Here is an 18,223-nt window from a genome sequence, read left to right as displayed (position 1 = left end):
TTTATTTAACAAGGCTGGCTGACGGGGAGGGGTGGGGTCACGGCAGCAAAATCAGTAGTTGGAATAACTAAATCAGAAGTCGAGAGAAGACGACTGGTTTTAAATCGATGCTTCTCATCCGGCCTTCCCTCGATTGATTCATGAAATCTATAGAGAGAAGGGGGTGCCGGGATGGGAGCGCCCCCATAGCGCCAAATGAGGTTCAGCCTCCCCCCCCCCCCCCCCCCTCCACACACACACAACCACACAACCCCAGACAAATATTGTACTGTACACTTGCATCTTTTCTACAATACAGAGTCAGGATTGTTTGCAAAAACAAGTTTTAGTAGGAAATCAGTGGTTAGGCGTAATATGACCGCTTTGACAGGGACTTTGAGGAAATACACAATGCATGGGAATGAATCCACCAGGACAAAACAACATGAACTTCGGTGAACTATGCGCATCCTATCCTGTCCCTGCATATCCAGGGCGCTCCAATGGTGACTGTACGCATACAATCAGATCAGTTTTGGCATTGAGATTACATTTTATATTTAAAAAAAAATCGTCCAAAGGGGGCGCTGTTCAAACCCGACGATCATGGACACTATCGGACAATAGGTGGCGCCACGCTGCGTGGCCAAAATAAATACAAAACAACCAGACATGCCAGATGGAGCAAAATTGTTGTTCACAAACATGACAAAGTGGAAGGAACTGAAAATAAAAGTGAAGGTGATATTCGATAAGGAAATAGCTGCAGCTGTGGAGAATGAAGCGATTTCGGCAGAAGGAATCCCTCGGTTGGACTGGGGTTATCGTGATGATGCTCTTTCTAGATGGAGTGTTCGAGATAGGTCAGCAAATTATGTCGGGTGGGATTCGGGTGTTCAAAATCATGGTCAGGATGGTCATGGTGTTTGAAGGTTCAAGTGTAGTCCGCGGACCGTAGCCTAACTTGGAGTTGGACCCTAGCCGGCATAAATGTGGCCAATTTACTGGACTACCTCTGCAAATAAAGGCCACACTTCCACCATGTCCATCATGTACAAAAACATGTCGAACTTTGTCAAATTTTGATATTCACATTTAGGCCTAGTTTGTACTTTATTTTTGGTTTAGAAGTTACTCACCATGCTCACCCTCTTTTGTCATGTTTGAGCTGCCTTTTTCAGATGTCTAATTTTCGTGAAATTTCATGTTGAAATTTTGATACGTGAACGTGTGCAAACGAATCTGGAAATTTCACAAAAAAGGGACATCTGAAAAAGGCAGCACTTTCTGATTAGGCTATCAACAGGGTGAGTAGGCTTCTAAAGCAAAAATAAACTACAAATTAAGCCTAAATGTGCAAATCAAAATTTGACAAGTTTGACATGTTTTTGAACATGGTGGAAGTTAGCCCCATAAATGTGGCCTATTTACTGGACTGGCTCCGTAAACATAGGCCACACATCCACATGTACAAAAATCGTGTCGACTTTGCCAAATTTTGATTTTCACATTTAGGCTTAGTTTGTAGGATTTTTTTGCTTTAGAAGCATACTCACCCTCTTTATAGGCTTGTCAGAAAGTGCTGCCTTTTTCAGATGTCTAATTTTTGTGAAATTTCATGTTGAAATTTTGATACGCAAACGTGTAAAAAAGAATCTGGAAATTTCACGAAAAATATACATCTGAAAAAGGCAGCACTTTCTGATTAGCCTATAAAGAGGGTGAGTATGCTTCTAAAGCAAAAAATCCTACAAACTAAGCCTAAATGTGAAAATCAAAATTTGGCAAAGTCGACACGATTTTTGTACATGTGGATGTGTGGCCTATGTTTACGGAGCCAGTCCAGTAAATAGGCCACATTTATGGGCTAGGTGGAAGTGTGGCCTTTATTTACGGAGGTAGTCCAGTAAATCAGATTTCACCCTCAAAACGGCCTCCAAATTACTAGATACGCCACCTGAGGTTCAAGTAGACATCAATAATTAAGATGGTTGTACTGAAGTTTACTTATGATCTGAATGAAAAGTGAAATTTCCCATTCAATCCCGAGAGCTCCCCTTGCGATCGTGAACACGTTCAATTTCCGATTCGTGTTAATGTTTGAACGATGCGATGTGGTCTTCATGCCCTGCGTACATTGTACATTCGATGGTCCCCATATCCCGAGTGCGATTCCGTTACTGAGCGCAATGCATCGATTATGATAATGAGTAGACTGGATCTCATTTGTAAACACAAGTACATTTCGAACGATAATAGAGAGTCGGGAACTAGGACAGCTTTTATGGGCGGAAACCAATTCAAGCTAGTTCCCGATTGTCTTTACCATTTGAAATCCACTTGTGTTCACAAGCGAGATCCAGTCTACTCATTTTCATAATCGATGCTTCGCGCTCGGTAACGGAATCGCACTTGGGATATGGGGACCATTGAATGTACGCTGGGCATGAAGACTACATCACGTCGTTCAAACATTAACACGAGTCGGAAATTTAACGTGTTCATGATCGCGAGGGGAGCTCTCAGAATTGAACGGGAAATTTCACTTTTCTTCCGGATCGTAAGTAAACTTCAGTACAACCATCTTAATCATCGATGTCTATTTGTACCTCAGGTGGCCTATCTAGTAATTGGGAGGCCATTTTGAGGGTGAAATCTGAATGTTAAAAAGACGATAAGTTGGGTCCAAGCATGGTCCAAGTTACTCGGACTACTGTAAGTGTAGTCCGAAAATTTGGGACTCTCAATACTGTGTATAAGAGTCCCAAAACTTATGGTATTGAAAACATGCAAAGCAAGAAAATAGACTGGCACCTGAAACAACCAGTCCAACACAGCTTCAGTACTGCATCAATCAACCATGCCAAAAGAAACTAAAGAAATGTGTGGCATGAAGCGGGAACTAGTCTCAATTTACTACACATTTCTCCGTAGTCAAGCCACCAGACTATTGACACTGAATGAAGAGGTCAGTCTTTTCAAATAGTTGGACCATATGGTCATGATGGTTGGACATGTACCAGTCTAGTATTTAGTCCCATTTTGAAACCACTTGACTTCCCTCTCATGTGCAAAATATTGAAGAAAAATCTCCTTTGAAAATTGAATTGAGTCTCCAAACTTGGTTGGTGAAATACTGAGGACATTTTCTTTGCCCGTTTTGTTTTGCACGTTTCAGAGCACTCCAGAGCCCTGTCTGCTGTAAGTGTAATTAGCCCTAGTCCTAGCCCAGGTTGGACTCTGTTGTGTACATGCAACGGAGTCCAGGGTATGAATCTCTCCTGCCATAGTGAACAAAGTTTTAACACATTTAGTATTAGTAAATATTGCTTGAGATTATTTATGCTTATTGAATTCTTCTCATTGTCTTTGGGTAATGTATTTTTTTTTTCATTAGAAAATTGACGTGGCAGGTCACACAGTGGATGATTTGGTGAACAAGACAATAGAATACCTTCAGCCCAATCCAGGTAAGAACCAAAATTGAAACATCATTGACGCTAACCTTCCCAAATCCTCCAAAATCCTATTTGCAAAATGTAGGCTTTTGCAGGATTGAGGCTATATGGCAAAAATGTGTGCCTGATTTATGAGGATGCACTGTGTCAAGGTCTTGGGCCGGATCTTGTGTTGTTCCCTGAGCTCAGGGAACCAGACTAGCTGGCTTGCATCCATTCACGGATGTGTAACCGCTTGCAAAAAAATGCGGACTAAATAAATTTGGTAAATTGGGGCACTATTTGGCAAAATCAGTTTCTTCCAACGATGGTCGGCCGACCATCTTTTGAAATCAATACAAAAATTCCACTTTTCTTAAAAATGACAGCACACCAGGTGCCATGATTTCACAGGATGTCTGAGACTGTCATTCACCTACAGTCAAGTAAAGTATTTCATAATAATTTGGTAGTTGTTTGTTGATGTTTGCAAATGTCGTATATTACCTTTAATTGTAACCTTTGGAATAATTACGTTTGTGGTGACTATAGAACACCGGTTTGAATCAGGTCTAAGTATTCACTTCAAACAAACCAAATAGAGATAGATCTTCTATTTGTGTGCTGACCCTTATCAATCGTATTGTCTTTCCTGAACAGTCTCCAGAGCCATGAGCAAAGTCCGTGGTCAGAACAAGGGAGGAACCAAGCCTCAACAACCCGTAGGATTCCTGGGAGAAGTCATGCTGAAGAACGGCAGAGAATTAGGAGAAGATTCAACGTTTGGTGAGCAAGCTTCAAGATGTATTCTCTTTCCTTCTGGGGTAGACTGATCAAAAAGCTCTCAAAAAGGTGCTCTAATCAGTGTTCCAATCCACCAACATAGTACCATGAGTATTGTGTAATTTATGTAGGGCCCAGCACTTCAGATATGCAAGGCCAAGTAAAGAAATAAACCAGTTTCTCGTACCTGCCGGTTGCCTTTTTTGCACCCACTTTTTATTTTTTTATTTTTTTTTATTTATAAATGCATACATTTGCAATATACAGGTGAGTCAAAAAAGACGAAACTCAAATGGCAGGACCAATTTTTGAATAAAGTTTTGCCTGTAGCACTTTCCAAATCTAGGATATGAAGGCCCAATCAATGGGCTTTGTATTAACACAAGAATCATTCAAATCACTCATGAACTTTTAAAGTTGCTTAATTTTCAACACAAACACTGTTTTAAAAGTTCTGTCCACGGATCACAAAAAGTGTTTTTTCAGTAAAATGAAAACAATTCACATGCATCCCTGTGAGAATTGTTATCACTTTGCTGCAAGAACACTTCCTATTTTTGTGATGTGTGGACAGAACTCTAAAACGGTGGTTGTGTTCAAAATTTCGTAACTTGAAAAGTACATGAGTGATTTGAATGATTCTTGTACTAAGAGAAAGTTTAATAACTGGGCTTTCATATCTCCTGGATTTTGAAAGTGCTACAGGAAAAACTTCAATCAAAAATTGGTCCAGCCTTTTGTGTTTCGGTTTTTTTACTCGCCCTTTATTTGGCAAATTTGTCAGTTGTCTGTTTATTTGTTTCCAACAATATTGTAGCTACATGTACTAGTACAGCAGATAGGCGATGGGATTGTGCCTTTGATGATACAAGCATGGCATTTGGCACACAGTCAGAGTATGTCACGAGAAAGATATTTGGCCATAGGGCCATCGCAGATTTGTCCTTTGAAAAAATATAGACAAATCCGATGGCAGCCATTTTCTGCGGTGGCGCAATGTTTGCGCGAGTCGCACTCAGGTAGGGGGTGTGCTCTAGGCTCCTTCGACCAATAAGAATACCAAAATGCGCGCGCACCTCGTCTTTAAGAACGTGTTCAGTATGCGTGTGAGCGAGACACCACCGCAGTAAAAACCTGCTAATTCTGGTCGCCAGATTCCACTATAGGTAGTAAAATGACCAATGGCAGCCATTTTGAAAATTTTGAATATTGCTTGTTAACTAGATTTTTTCAAAGGGCAAATCTGTGATGGCCCTTTTATAAGACATACTCTGACTGTGTGCCAAATGCCATGCTTGTATCATCCACTCTAGGCACAATTCTCCCAAATATTTCTGCTGAATAATGCATTTCATAGACCATCCAAGCTCCCGTGGTATACATAGCCCAGCTGTTCTCATTTTGGTGGAAACATCCGAACAATAAAATCTTGCCTTTTGTTTTTTTGGATACAGGTACGGCAATGGTCGAGCGAATTGCTGAGGCAACTTTCTGAAGTCAAGGATGCCTTCGATCTGAACGTCAGACAGAACTTCCTGGATCCCCTGGATCATCTCAAGAACAAAGATCTGAAGGAGATCAACGTGAGTTCCATCTTACAAAATCTAACATCATCCATTATCTGGTTGATTCTGATAGAATCAGGACTGTGTTGCACAGCCACGTTCGGGGAAATTCAAGCACAAATTAGGGAAAATGGAAAAGCGTAAAGCCACGTCAGAATGAAGTGGCTACGGCTAATACATTAGTTGCACCTATGGAAGCAGATGAAGCCACTTCCCATGTGGGCTAGTGTTAGTCGTAGCCATGTCATTCAGACATGGCTAATGCTCACTAACAGAAGGGTTAACCAGGGTTACTGGAAATTACATTCTCATATAGCGTAATCCGGCAAACAAAATTAGAAGCCATTTTTGAGGTCGCGCCACGACTACGTGCACGCGTTCTTAAAGACGAGGCTCGCAAATGTTTTGGTCGATTGAGTCCGGAGTGCGCGATTCACGTGAGCCTAGTGCCTCCGCATTTATCCTGAGTTATCCTGTTCACAGACAAACCAAGGCCGATGAAAACATATACCTCACCTCATGGTGGAGGTAAAAAAAAGCAGACGGGAAACCATTTTTTGTTTTACTCGGTCTAATAATGCATTTCATAGACCAAGTGCATTTCATAGACAATCTTAGCTTCAGGGTATACTTAGCACAGCTGTTTAGTTTTGGTGGAAACAACAGAACAATAAAATGTTGTTTTTTATAGGTATCAATAAAAAAAAAAAATTGTTTTGGTTATTTTTTGGATACAGGTACGGCGATGGTCGAGATGGGAGAATCACTGAGGCAACTTTCTGAAGTCAAGGGCGCCTTCGATCTGAACGTCAGACAGAACTTCCTGGATCCCCTGGATCATCTCAAGAACAAAGATCTGAAGGAGATCAACGTGAGTTCCATCTTACAGAATCTGACAGAATTTGGTTGATTTTGATAGAAGCAGGACTGTGTTGCACAGCCACCTGCGGGGAAATTCAAGCACAAATTGTGGCCAATCTGGAAAAAAATTGATAGAAGACCAGTGATCGATTACTGGTTGATTTGGGTTGCAACTTATGCCTGTGTACTTTGGGTCATTCGATAAATTTGGGGTCCACTTTTTTCCTGTCCCTGTTACATCTGACATCTGTGATTTTATAATTCTGATGCAATCCTTAATGCAGTCGTCCTCCAAGGGTGATTATGAATAGCAAACTACTTACACAACGAATACAAAATTGTTTAAAGTCATTCTTAACCCTAACTCCCTGGGCATTTTTGCGATGATGCTGCAAAATCCTCCAACTGCCTCCATGTCAAAATTGCATGCAGCCTCAATCCTGCAAAATCCTCCATTATTTCTTGAATGTGATCCGTGGAAGAATGATCACTGCCTCAATCCTACAAAATCCTCCAGCAATCACTGTCAATATGTTGAGGCAGAGCCAGTTACATCCTGGAGCAGTGCGGAGGACTTCAAGTATAATTTATGCACAGTTGAGCATAAACAAACACAAGGCCCGGCCCAAGACCTTGACACACTGCATCCTGCAAAATCAGCCACACATTTTTGCCAATTAAACAGCCTCAATCCTGCAAAATCCTCCATTTTGCAAAGAGGATTTGGGAGGATTAAGGAAGGTTAGGGTTAATGCAGTCGTCCACCAAGAGTGGTTATGTGAAGCAGACAACCTACCCAACAAATTGTGGCATTCTTAATGATACTTGAACAGCAAATGACAATGCTCAGAGATAACAGGAACTCGAAAATTGTCACACTTTGACCCATAATTTATATAAGGTGCCTTACAGCAATGTGCAAATGTCTCTTGACAAACAATAAGTTGTCTCCCCAATGTTTGTTTTTTCCAGCACCATCGGAAGAAGTTGCAGGGGCGACGTCTTGACTTTGACTACAAAAAGAAGAAGCAAGCAAAAGGTAGGCGACAGATTATCTCAACTCCATCATATCAAATCATCTTACATTACTAAAATATCATAACTAAAACAAAAATAAACCATCAGACTTCCAAAGTGTTATTGTTAACCTGACACTAAATTTATCATTATTAATTGTCATAGAGTTTGTCCCAAAAATGTGTCTGTGAAAAAAAGTCTGATGTGGTTTGGGATTGGAATCATTTGCCCTTGAGCATTAAACCGAGGTCTTGCCGTGATGACTGATAGCCAGGCAAATGATTCCAATCCCAATTGCAGCCCTTTTCCCAAATGCAGGATTTTACACAGCTTACTTAACACAGCACTGAAATTGATTAAGGCAAGGAACTTGGTCGCAGTGTCCCAAAATGTTGTTGTGATCAATTGACAAGTATGCAGTGATGCGTGACTGAAATTAAATGAAACTCATCGGGGTTGAGGCCAAGATAGGGAGTATCTGCACAATCAAACTTTTTCAAAATGGACTTCATGGTTTTGTAGTTATTTCAAAAATAGTCAGACGGACATTTCTTTTGGACATACTGTATAATGCGTATAATATTTGTTTGCACTAAAAGAAAAACAAAAATTGCATTTAAAATAGTGTTCCTTGCAAGCCTTCAATTGTGGTTTAGATTTTTTGAGGACTTAGTTTAGACAGTCGAGAAAAAGTTTGAACTTTGTGTCAACCATATTCACTCAGCGGCAAATATGATCTGCCAAATATTGTTTCCAAAAGTGGATATTGTCATCGGGAACTGAACTTTGTTACTTTGATCGATAGGCCTAACTGTCTCTAATAGAAGAGTTTAATCATTAAATCCTGTAAATTGACGTCGCTGTGAAGGAATTTTCCACACCTTTGAATTCAACATCATTTTTTTTTTACCACTCACTGTATTAATGTTTTACTTTCATTTTTCACTGTGCATCATCTACATACTCATCAGCATTAGCAGGTTTGGTCGGTATGTCAATAGTCTAGTTCCTAGACTCGTCATGAATGGTCCCTTATTGTGCTTAGCACCCATAGTGTACACCCATAGCTCAGTACAAGTTTGAACTAACAATAAGTGAAATTATCTGTGAGTTTCAAAAATGAGAATAGATAGTGTTGTTGACCTTTGTTAATGCACAATATTACCTTGTACTTTCCCTACAAAAATATTGTGAATGTGTGTATGTAGAATGCTAGATGCTTAAAGCTACAGTCCATCATTTGTAATTTGTGCATTTTGTTCGTTTGTAGCAACAAAAGAGTTCAAAATCTAATGAAGGATACTGAGCAACTAACCTGATGAAGTTTCAGCTAAGCTTCAGCTGTACATTCCGAGAAAAACAGCATTCTAAGACCTCAATTTCAAATCAAAAGTTACTGAATCATGTGTTGAATTTTTTTGAATTGCAGCTATACGCGACGTCGCGCACTGATCCAACGAATTATAACAACCGCGCGCGTGTGTGCGTCGTTCCAATACTTGTGGGCGCTGCGCTGAATAACAAAACGAACTCCTAATGTAAATTTTCCTACGGTGCTTCTTAAGAATCACCGTTGGAAATGCCTTCTTTCGTTGATTACTTCAAAATGACAGCTTCCCAGAAAGAATAATTTCACAGGGAGTGTAGTCCCTTACTATCTTTCAACCAAGTATGTTTTTCAACAATAATTACGCCAGTTACTTTTCGGATGGCTGCAAATGATGGACTATAGCTTTAAGATTTACAACTGTGATAAATGTCCATGTAATAGATTAACCTCAGTCCACATGTACGTGCAGGCTTTTCAGTACTCCTACTTTTCCTAGATATTTTTTTTACCGTGCTCCAATTTTTCCTACTTTTTCTTGAAATTCCTACTTTTTCCTATTTTTTTGTCCCACAACTCCGAAGAAATTTAATCTCATTGAAAACTTTCATGGCAGTGTTACACACTGTCAAATCACACAATGAAGGGCTTGGGCGCAGGAGTACTGCAGCTGTACTTCCAAGAGCTTAGTTGAGGATGGAGCACAAGTGTTGTGAGTACAGAACATGCCAAATGAGGCTTATGATGCTGTGGACGTGGGCGAGCATCAACGAAAACTACCCCAGAAAGCCCACTACAGTCCTACTTTTATCCTGAGTCTGTCCTCCAAAATCCGACTTTTGTCCTGTTGGTTTTTGTAAATTTTGACCTTACTTTTATCCTACTTCTTCACCTGGGTCTGCTTGAAAGCCTGTACGTGTATCGTACTATCATGACGTTCTATTTTGAAGTGTGTTTTAAATCAAATTAGGTTAATTGCCCTTCCACGACGTTTAAACACTGTATACTCAGTGGGTAACACACTGAGTATACAGTGTTTCAACGTCAGTGAAAGGCAAAACCTAATTTGATTTATATCACCCCGACGCAAAAGTCCATCTTATAAAAGTGTGTTTTAGTTAGTTCATCAGTTACATGTCCCTAATAAACGTCTACCCCTTCAGGATTGGTCTAGACAGCCTCCGGGATAAAAAAACGACCAAACTGAATACAAAGGAATCCAACGGCTGCTTAGATTAATGGTCTCCATGCGCAAACAGGAGAGGGAGCTATTTGATCACTTTCGATAGTCCAGTGGATGGGGCACACTACGTATAGCGCATGGTACCCTGACTACTTTCATTCCCAATATGCACAAAGCCATAGCGTCTTCCTGTGACGTCAGGCGTCGTTGGCAATGCGTTCAAATGTCTCTCCCAGTCGTCTCTCCGACCCCAACTCTCCCTTTCTTACCGTTGAGGGGGTACTTGTGCTTGGTCTATTATCCTATGATGACATCATGTTTCTATTTTTACTTTCCATGTACCCGTAAAAACGTTTTCGTCGGTTCCTCTCAGCAGCAGGTGGTATGTCAACACCGATTTTGTAGCGTAGCATTTCGTAGAAAATATTGTGGTGAAATAGATCAGAATTAATTGAGGATTCAGAAAATACAGTATAAGGCCAAAAATCCGTGTGTCCGTCATGCGTAGTGCGCACTGCCTGATGTGTAAAAATCAGTTGTTTGATAAGCAATGTGCATACATACATAGGTCCATGTACCTGTATTGCGCATTGCGCTATCCCTACTGCGTTAAGACCAGTCATTGTGGGAATATGAGCTTTTACGTCGGTCAAGTGTGCCGAGAAATACGTACTCGTGGATTTTCAGAGTACGCATCGCGGATACGCAACTGGTATGCAAAACGCAATACGCACGTCAAAAACGGACACATGGATTGTCAGCCTAAAGCGTATCAAATTTGGCCAGCAGTCTGGGCTATAGAGTAGGCAGTAGTGCTATATATTTGTAGATTTCGCCGTGGGTGCAGAGTCGAAAATGAAGGGAAAGGAAAAAATGTAAAGCCACGTCAGAATGAAGTGGCTACGGCTAATACATTAGTTGCTCCTATGGAAGCAGATGAAGCCACTTCCCATGTGGGCTAGTGTTAGCCGTAGCCATGTCATTCAGACATGGCTAATGCTCACTAACAGAAGGGTTAACCAGGGTTACTGGAAATTACATTCTCATATACAGTGGAACGTTGCTATACCAAACACCGCTATTTTGAAATATATTATCCCAGATTTCTAAAGCTCGGTAGTCATTTTTTTGAAAATCAAAACTGGATTAGAGTTCACTTTGTCATTTTGCAGTTTTGGTTTTGTTTTGGTTTTGATGCTAGCTTGTGCATGTTACTTCCTTTATTTTGTTTGGCATTTCATGTGAACGTCCTCATGAAACTTGCATGTTTTGTTTTTAAACATCCTGCTTGGAACACTAACAGCATGTCATAGAACAAACGTAGCCAGCATTTTCACTTTGCCTGCATGTTTAAGCCAGCTGCTATGTTTTCTTGATTGGAGATTATCATTCCGTTTTCATTTCATTTTTTTTTCAGTTTATTTTAAGCACATCCAAATCAAGCAACAGTCCAAAGACCAAAAATGTCTGTTTTACTGGGTGATGAAATACGACAATTTATGTTATCAATAAAACCTCAACAAGATCTTCAAAAAGAAAAAGAAAAGTTGCAGTGGAAGATCTTCAGATTGACCAAAAAATGGTTGATTTTAAGAGTGTTTTTAGTTAAACATCAAAAGACATATTGTGTTACAAGTTTTAGAATGTAATTTGTAACTGTTGTAAATTATTGTCTACTAAAGAAGGACAATTACTGGCAAAGAGTTAATGTCGGTTGTAGTTGATTCTGTCAGAAATAACATGAATTTGTATATATGGAGGTATCATGAATATTCATTACATCTCATACATATTAATGAGCCTGTTTTTGCATTTTGTTGGTCAATATTCAATTGCATTGATGAAAAAAATTGACCCAAATCATTTTTGTGTGGACTCAAACTCAGAAAAGTGTAAAAAGTGACTTTTTCCGAAAACAAAATTGAGAAAGTCTAAGTTTTAAATATGTGTGAGTTGTAATAAATACGGAACTTTGTTATGCAGCTGATTGCACAAAAAACAGTGCGTAACTTACGCCATGCGTAGGACTTACGCAACAAACCTATTGCGCGGCCACGCAATGAACTTACGATCGATTTCACGAAAGTTGGCGTTCATGGGCCATGTTTTAAATAATCTAAACATCTTGGACGAGGATAATAACAGCATTTCATGGAAGAAATGTTTGTGTATGATTTGTTCGTTCGTGAAGCAGTTGTTGAATCGCTTCTGCCCGCCATTTTGAAAAAAAAACCTGGATTAATACAAAAAAATCTGAAAAAGCAATCAAATTTAATAGACGAATGAAGTATACAAAATGTAGCTCCATGGAATGCCATTGGAAGCTATTGAGCTGAGTGAGAATTACAGATTACACACAGGCATTCAAATACAAATGAGATTTCAATCATTTGAGTCAAGACTGAAACAGTATTTTTACTGTCAGATTTTGTGTTTCGATTATGACATGTATGAGGAACAAGTCCACTCTTTTTTTCTGAAATATTGATGGCAATTTTTGTCCGTTTTTGTCCGTTTTTCCATTCATTCATGGAGGTGGGAAAATGTTTATGTTTCATGGTATTTCATGGGTATTTATTTGTTTGTAGAATGATAAATGATCAGTGGTGGACAACTGAATTTTGGATCATTGTATCAAAATAGTCATTACTTGGGAATAGAGTATGCAAATTACGTGAAATTTTCACAGTTACTAGTCAATAACAAGTACTTTACCCCTATTTTTATTAAACAGAGCGAGCCACATATTTTTTGAAATATGTTTTTAATTTGGTCACTTTCTTTATGACTCATTGTGTACATGGTGATGGATTAACTCTAACTCCCTAGCATGATGTACCAGGAACCATACCCATCCTGGCAAATTCCAACACCATATGGGAAACTGCTCACACATATTTCTGACTTTGATTCTGGAGGTGTGCCAACCCAATGTAAAAGACTGTCAGTTTAAGGGTACTGTACCCATCCTGACAGATTCCCACTAAACATGCCGTTGGGGTTTGATGGGTTGAGTTCTGTTAGGGTTAATGCATGCTTGCATGATGCAGGAATTATACTACATTTCCACACCAGGAAAATACTGGCATCTTGGATAATTCTGAGCCAATATGTCTGACTTTTGTTCTCATCAATCTTGTTTTTGTTTGTGTTGCAGGAAGCACAATTCCTGAAGAAGAAATCCAATTTGCAGAAGAGAAGTTTCACGAATCTCAGGAGCTTGCTGAGAACGGGATGAGGAACCTCCTTGAGAGTGATGTAAGTACCTGACAAATCGGAGCAAAGATGAGCCAAGATGCACTAGAGCATCTTACTACTCAATCAGATACCACTCATTGAGTCTCAAGAACAACTTTTCACTTTATATTTCTTCGCATTTATTTTGATATTTCTCTCAGTTCAACCATGGAAGAATAATTTATACCGACATTGTATGGGTGAAGAGATTGACGGTTTCCTATTTATTTCTGTTGTGTAAGATATTCTTTAAATGGCCATGTAATTTAATTGTTTTAATGCAATCCTTGAAAATGCACCTTGATTTCTTTAACAGGTTGAGCAGGTGTTACAGCTTCAAGCGTTAGCCGAGGCTCAGCTAGAATACCACAAACAGTCTGCAGAGGTCTTGGAAAGCCTTCTCTCAACACTCAATGAAAGGTATGCCAACAGTGCTGGACTTGTGATGGACTTGTGACTGACTTGTGATTGACTTGTGATTGACTTGTGATTGACTTGTGATGACTTGTGATGGACTTGTAATAGAGTTGTGATGGACTTGTGACAGACTTGTGATGACTTGTGATGACTTGTGATAGACTTGTGATAGACTTGTGATTGACTTGTGATGGACTTGTAATGGACTTGTAATATAGTTGTGATGGACTTGTGATTGACTTGTGATGACTTGTGATGGACTTGTGCTGGACTTGTGATGGACTTGTGATGACTTGTGATGACTTGTGATGACTTGTGATTGACTTGTGATGGACTTGTCATTGACTTGTGATGACTTGTGATGACTTGTGATGACTTGTGATGGACTTGTGATGACTTGTGATGGACTTGTCATTGACTTGTGATTGACTTGTGATGACTTGTGATTGACTTGTGATGGACTTGTCATTGACTTGTGATGACTTGTGATGGACTTGTGATGACTTGTGATGGACTTGTGATGACTTGTGATGACTTGTGATGGCCTTGTGACTGACTGACTATAATACCCAAACTTGTCAGTTACCATCCTTCTCAATGTTCTGTGATGTTTTCCAGGGTTGAGGAGGCAGGCAGTCGACCCAAATCAGAACGCAAACCCAGAAGTACTTTCAACTCTTACTCCACGAAGAGAGACTCCAGTGACGGAGACGACACCGACGCGTACCCGTCAACGGTCGATTACAACGCACCAGGTAAGTCAACAGGGATCTCATGCTCCAGCTCAGCACACAGTTTGCTTAAGGTTGCAGGCCAGTAAATAGGCCCAAAATTGCCTTCCCTGGCCAAATCACGATTTGAATGTCCTCAATTTGTTTGCTACATGTATTGGAGCATTTTGTGGGCCGTGAACTTGAGGGTTTGTAAAAAAAAGAAGGGTCCATGCCGTGATGAGGACGAAATTTGGATGAAATTACCAGTAGGCCCTAATTTGCTCTATTTTGCAATGGAGCATAGGCATCGTCTTCAAAATGGCGATGGACTTCAGGACTATTTAGGGGTAATCATCTTTGGATGGAATTTTCTCCCAAAACTCATTGGATTACCCACCGAAACTTGATGAAATGAAAGATGATGAAATAAGCTTTAATTTGATGTGTGCCTCAAGCACCTTTAGAGACTTGTGAGTATTTGTCCTGATCTTTAGAAGTGCAGGTATTTATCACTGAGGTTTATGGCAGTTTATTCGCTGGTTTGCAATCTATAGGCTTTCAAACCGGACAGAAAATATTGCTCAGTAAAAACAGGTCACCAACTAACCATCATGTCAACTGTCATGTGATGTATATTAGTTGTAACTGGTACCTTGCAGATTTTTGCAAACTGAACAAATTCTTCAACTGATTTTGTACTATTTCCAATTTCTCAGTACCTGTAACGGCAACGAAGGAACGCTGCAAGGCACTGTACGACTTTGAGGCAGAAAACGAGGGCGAACTGGGGTTTCAGGAGGGCGACATCATCAGCATCGTCAGTAAGATCGACGAGAATTGGATCGATGGAGAGTTAAACGGTCACACAGGATACTTCCCGGCTAACTATGTGGAAATTATCTAACCGGTTTAATCATGGTAGGTGGTAGCGTTACTTATAGTGTTGCAGTTTGTACTTTGTCATCGTGTGGTTGAGTATGAGCGTGAGTTCTTCGCGATGAGTACACGTACAAGTACTTTGTCATCCTGAGTTTGAGTACGAGTACGTTGCCATGGGCACAAGGACACATTGAAGTACTTCGTCATCATGAATTCAAATACAAAGACGAGTACTTTGCCTTGAGTACTAGTACGAGTACGCATATTCTGGCATGACAAGTATGAGTATGAGTACTTTGTCTGAGTATGAGTCATTTCTATCAGTATGAGTACTACAATACTGGTTACTCACAATGGAACTCTGTGTACAGTAAACAGATACATTGAATAGCGCCCTCTGGAGAGTGGTCCTATGTATATCAGCATAATGTCAATTGTGTACTTTTTTTTTTTTAAATTCCATCATATTAAGCTATGTATTTCCATAGACGAGATCTCTTAATTGTTAGTTCTTTGTAAGCCTTGGCAGTCTGGTGTTTTCTTTCTTGAAACAACTAAGAATATGTCTTCCCTTTGATTCTACCAAATGAGAAATTACCGGTCTGTTGGTATTTAAAAGGAGGCATTATACAACTTAGAACTCTTGAAAAGTTCCCCAGATTCAGTGAATTCCAAATGATGTGGCTACGGCTAGGAAGTACAGGAGTCTATGGGAAGTGACCTCAGCCGCTTTCCATAGACGTGGCTACGGCTAGGAAGTACAGGAGTCTATGGGAAGTGACCTCAGCCGCTTTCCATAGACGTGGCTACGGCTAGGAAGTACAGGAATCTATGGGAAGTGACCTCGGCCGCTTTCCATAGACGTGGCTACGGCTAGGAAGTACAGGAGTCTATGGGAAGTGACCTCAGCCGCTTTCCATAGACGTGGCTACTGCTAGGAAGTACAGGAGTCTATGGGAAGTGACCTCGGCCGCTTTCCATAGACGTGGCTAGGGCTAGGAAGTACAGGAGTCTATGGGAAGTGACCTCGGCCGCTTTCCATAGACGTGGCTAGGGCTAGGAAGTACAGGAGTCTATGGGAAGTGACCTCGGCCGCTTTCCATAGACGTGGCTACGGCTAGGAAGTACAGGAGTCTATGGGAAGTGACCTCGGCCGCTTTCCATAGACGTGGCTAGGGCTAGGAAGTACAGGAGTCTATGGGAAGTGACCTCGGCCGCTTTCCATAGACGTGGCTACGGCTAGGAAGTGCAAGAGTCTATGGGAAGTGACCTCGGCCGCTTTCCATAGACGTGGCTACGGCTAGGAAGTACAGGAGTCTATGGGAAGTGACCTCGGCCGCTTTCCATAGACGTGTGTGTGATTGCAAGCCGTAGTCAAGTAATTTGAACACAGCCTTGATCAAGGCTTGCTCAAGAGTAGTCTGGTACCGTTTGCAGCACAATGGGGAAAATACTAGGTTGCCATCAGGAACTAGCATTTCCATTGACATGTAATTTGTTTGATACAGAACAAGGATAGCCGTGTCTGAATTACTCAGCTATGGCTCATGTGTAATATCAAGCCGTAGTCGTAGCCCAGTAATTCAGACATGGCTAATTATTCCAATTTTAAAGACGCTCCTTAACACACAGGAACTGAACAATTTAAGAATAATTTCTTGATATTGTAATTCATTATATAATAATGATACAAATACCGAATGTTACATTACTCGAATATTATGTATAAATGGAGCTAAAATAATTCTTGCGTACCTTTTATCTATTTTATAATGGAAATCTTAACAAGCAACTGATCATTGTGGTGTTTGTCTTTTTCAATCGTAGAGAAAATTAGAATTGTTTTCTGTTTCGGTAGACGTAGTTTATGTATCATATATAAATAAATAACCTATTTTTGTACAGAACTTAGCTGTGGAGAATGGTTCACACTACAATGTCTGATAGGGAAAAGAGTGGAAAAGTTATCATAGATGTCCAGATTTCAGAGATTATAGAGCAAACTTTTGTGTCGACTAGACAGGGTTGAACTTTGGGCATTTCATTTGAGAGTTGCCAGTTCAATCTTGCATTGATATGTTTGTCTTAATAAGAAAAGTACTTTATATTTTGCGTTGAAGCTAAAACTGTCTCAAGTCGAGATTGATGGTCTTTATTTTACTAGTATCTTTTTTTGTTTACTTGTGTAGTTATATCCCTGAACTTTATGTACAGTTGACACTCAATGTATAAAGGCAGTAGGGAAATCAATCCCTATTTTTCCTTTTCTGGATGGCATTTGTGAGAAAACGTGTTAAACCCGAGATGAAAACCCAAGGTAGTAGTAATGGTACGCTTTTGGAAAGAATGCAGTATCCAGACGCTACTTCTTTGGCTATGCACAAAGTCTATGGAGAGTCTAAGACCACTTTCTAACAAAATTGGGCTCACGTTTCTCAGTCGCAGATTCATGTCTTTTTCGACATTTTTGCAGTGACTGATTCATTGAGATAATAAATGATGAAAAATGACGTCAGGATGCAACATTCTTTCCCATATTTCTCTCGGAGTGAAATTTCTTTTCTTTTTTTTACACCTGAGACTCTGACAGAGAAAAATCTATTCAAACTTTTTTTTTCAATCTAAGTGTATTTTTTTTTCACTCTGAATGATCTGTTGCCTACTTTTAGTGGGTAACAGAGTGATTTGTCAGATTAAAAATAAGAATGTTTTTGCAGTTTTTCTGCAAGGTGTGCGTGTATAAGAGATCCCTAACTTGTAAGTTCCTAACAATTATGCATAACTACCCATGATGCATGTACCTTGATGTAAGTTCAGTCTGTCAC

At 40.0% G+C, this 18,223-nt stretch overlaps 1 protein-coding gene across 1 annotated transcript; it reads left to right on the top strand.

Annotated features, from left to right (window-relative positions):
- Nucleotides 1-645: 645 nt before the first annotated feature.
- LOC119738979 (endophilin-A1-like) lies at nt 646-16,091 on the top strand. Its single transcript, XM_038213869.1, has 9 exons — nt 646-842; nt 3,393-3,449; nt 4,077-4,202; nt 6,502-6,635; nt 7,598-7,664; nt 13,310-13,410; nt 13,706-13,809; nt 14,425-14,561; nt 15,236-16,091. Exons 1-9 carry the CDS (start codon nt 758-760, stop codon nt 15,421-15,423), a joined length of 999 nt encoding a protein of 332 aa, XP_038069797.1. The 5' UTR covers nt 646-757; the 3' UTR covers nt 15,424-16,091.
- Nucleotides 16,092-18,223: the final 2,132 nt, after the last annotated feature.

Source organism: Patiria miniata, unplaced genomic scaffold (assembly GCF_015706575.1).
Source record: "Patiria miniata isolate m_02_andy unplaced genomic scaffold, ASM1570657v1 HiC_scaffold_10, whole genome shotgun sequence".
NCBI classification, from domain to species: domain Eukaryota; kingdom Metazoa; phylum Echinodermata; class Asteroidea; order Valvatida; family Asterinidae; genus Patiria; species Patiria miniata.
Note: the sequence above shows the minus strand (reverse complement) of the source record. Positions and strands in the feature narration are given on the sequence as shown.

Coding starts and splice junctions, on each gene's coding strand:
- LOC119738979 (XM_038213869.1), top strand. CDS start 758: ATGAAGCGATTTCGGCAGAAGGAATCCCTCGGTTGGACTGGGGTTATC. Junction 4,203..6,501: donor AGGAGAAGATTCAACGTTTG/GTGAGCAAGCTT, acceptor TTTTGGATACAG/GTACGGCGATGGTCGAGATG. Junction 7,665..13,309: donor AAAGAAGAAGCAAGCAAAAG/GTAGGCGACAGA, acceptor TTTGTGTTGCAG/GAAGCACAATTCCTGAAGAA.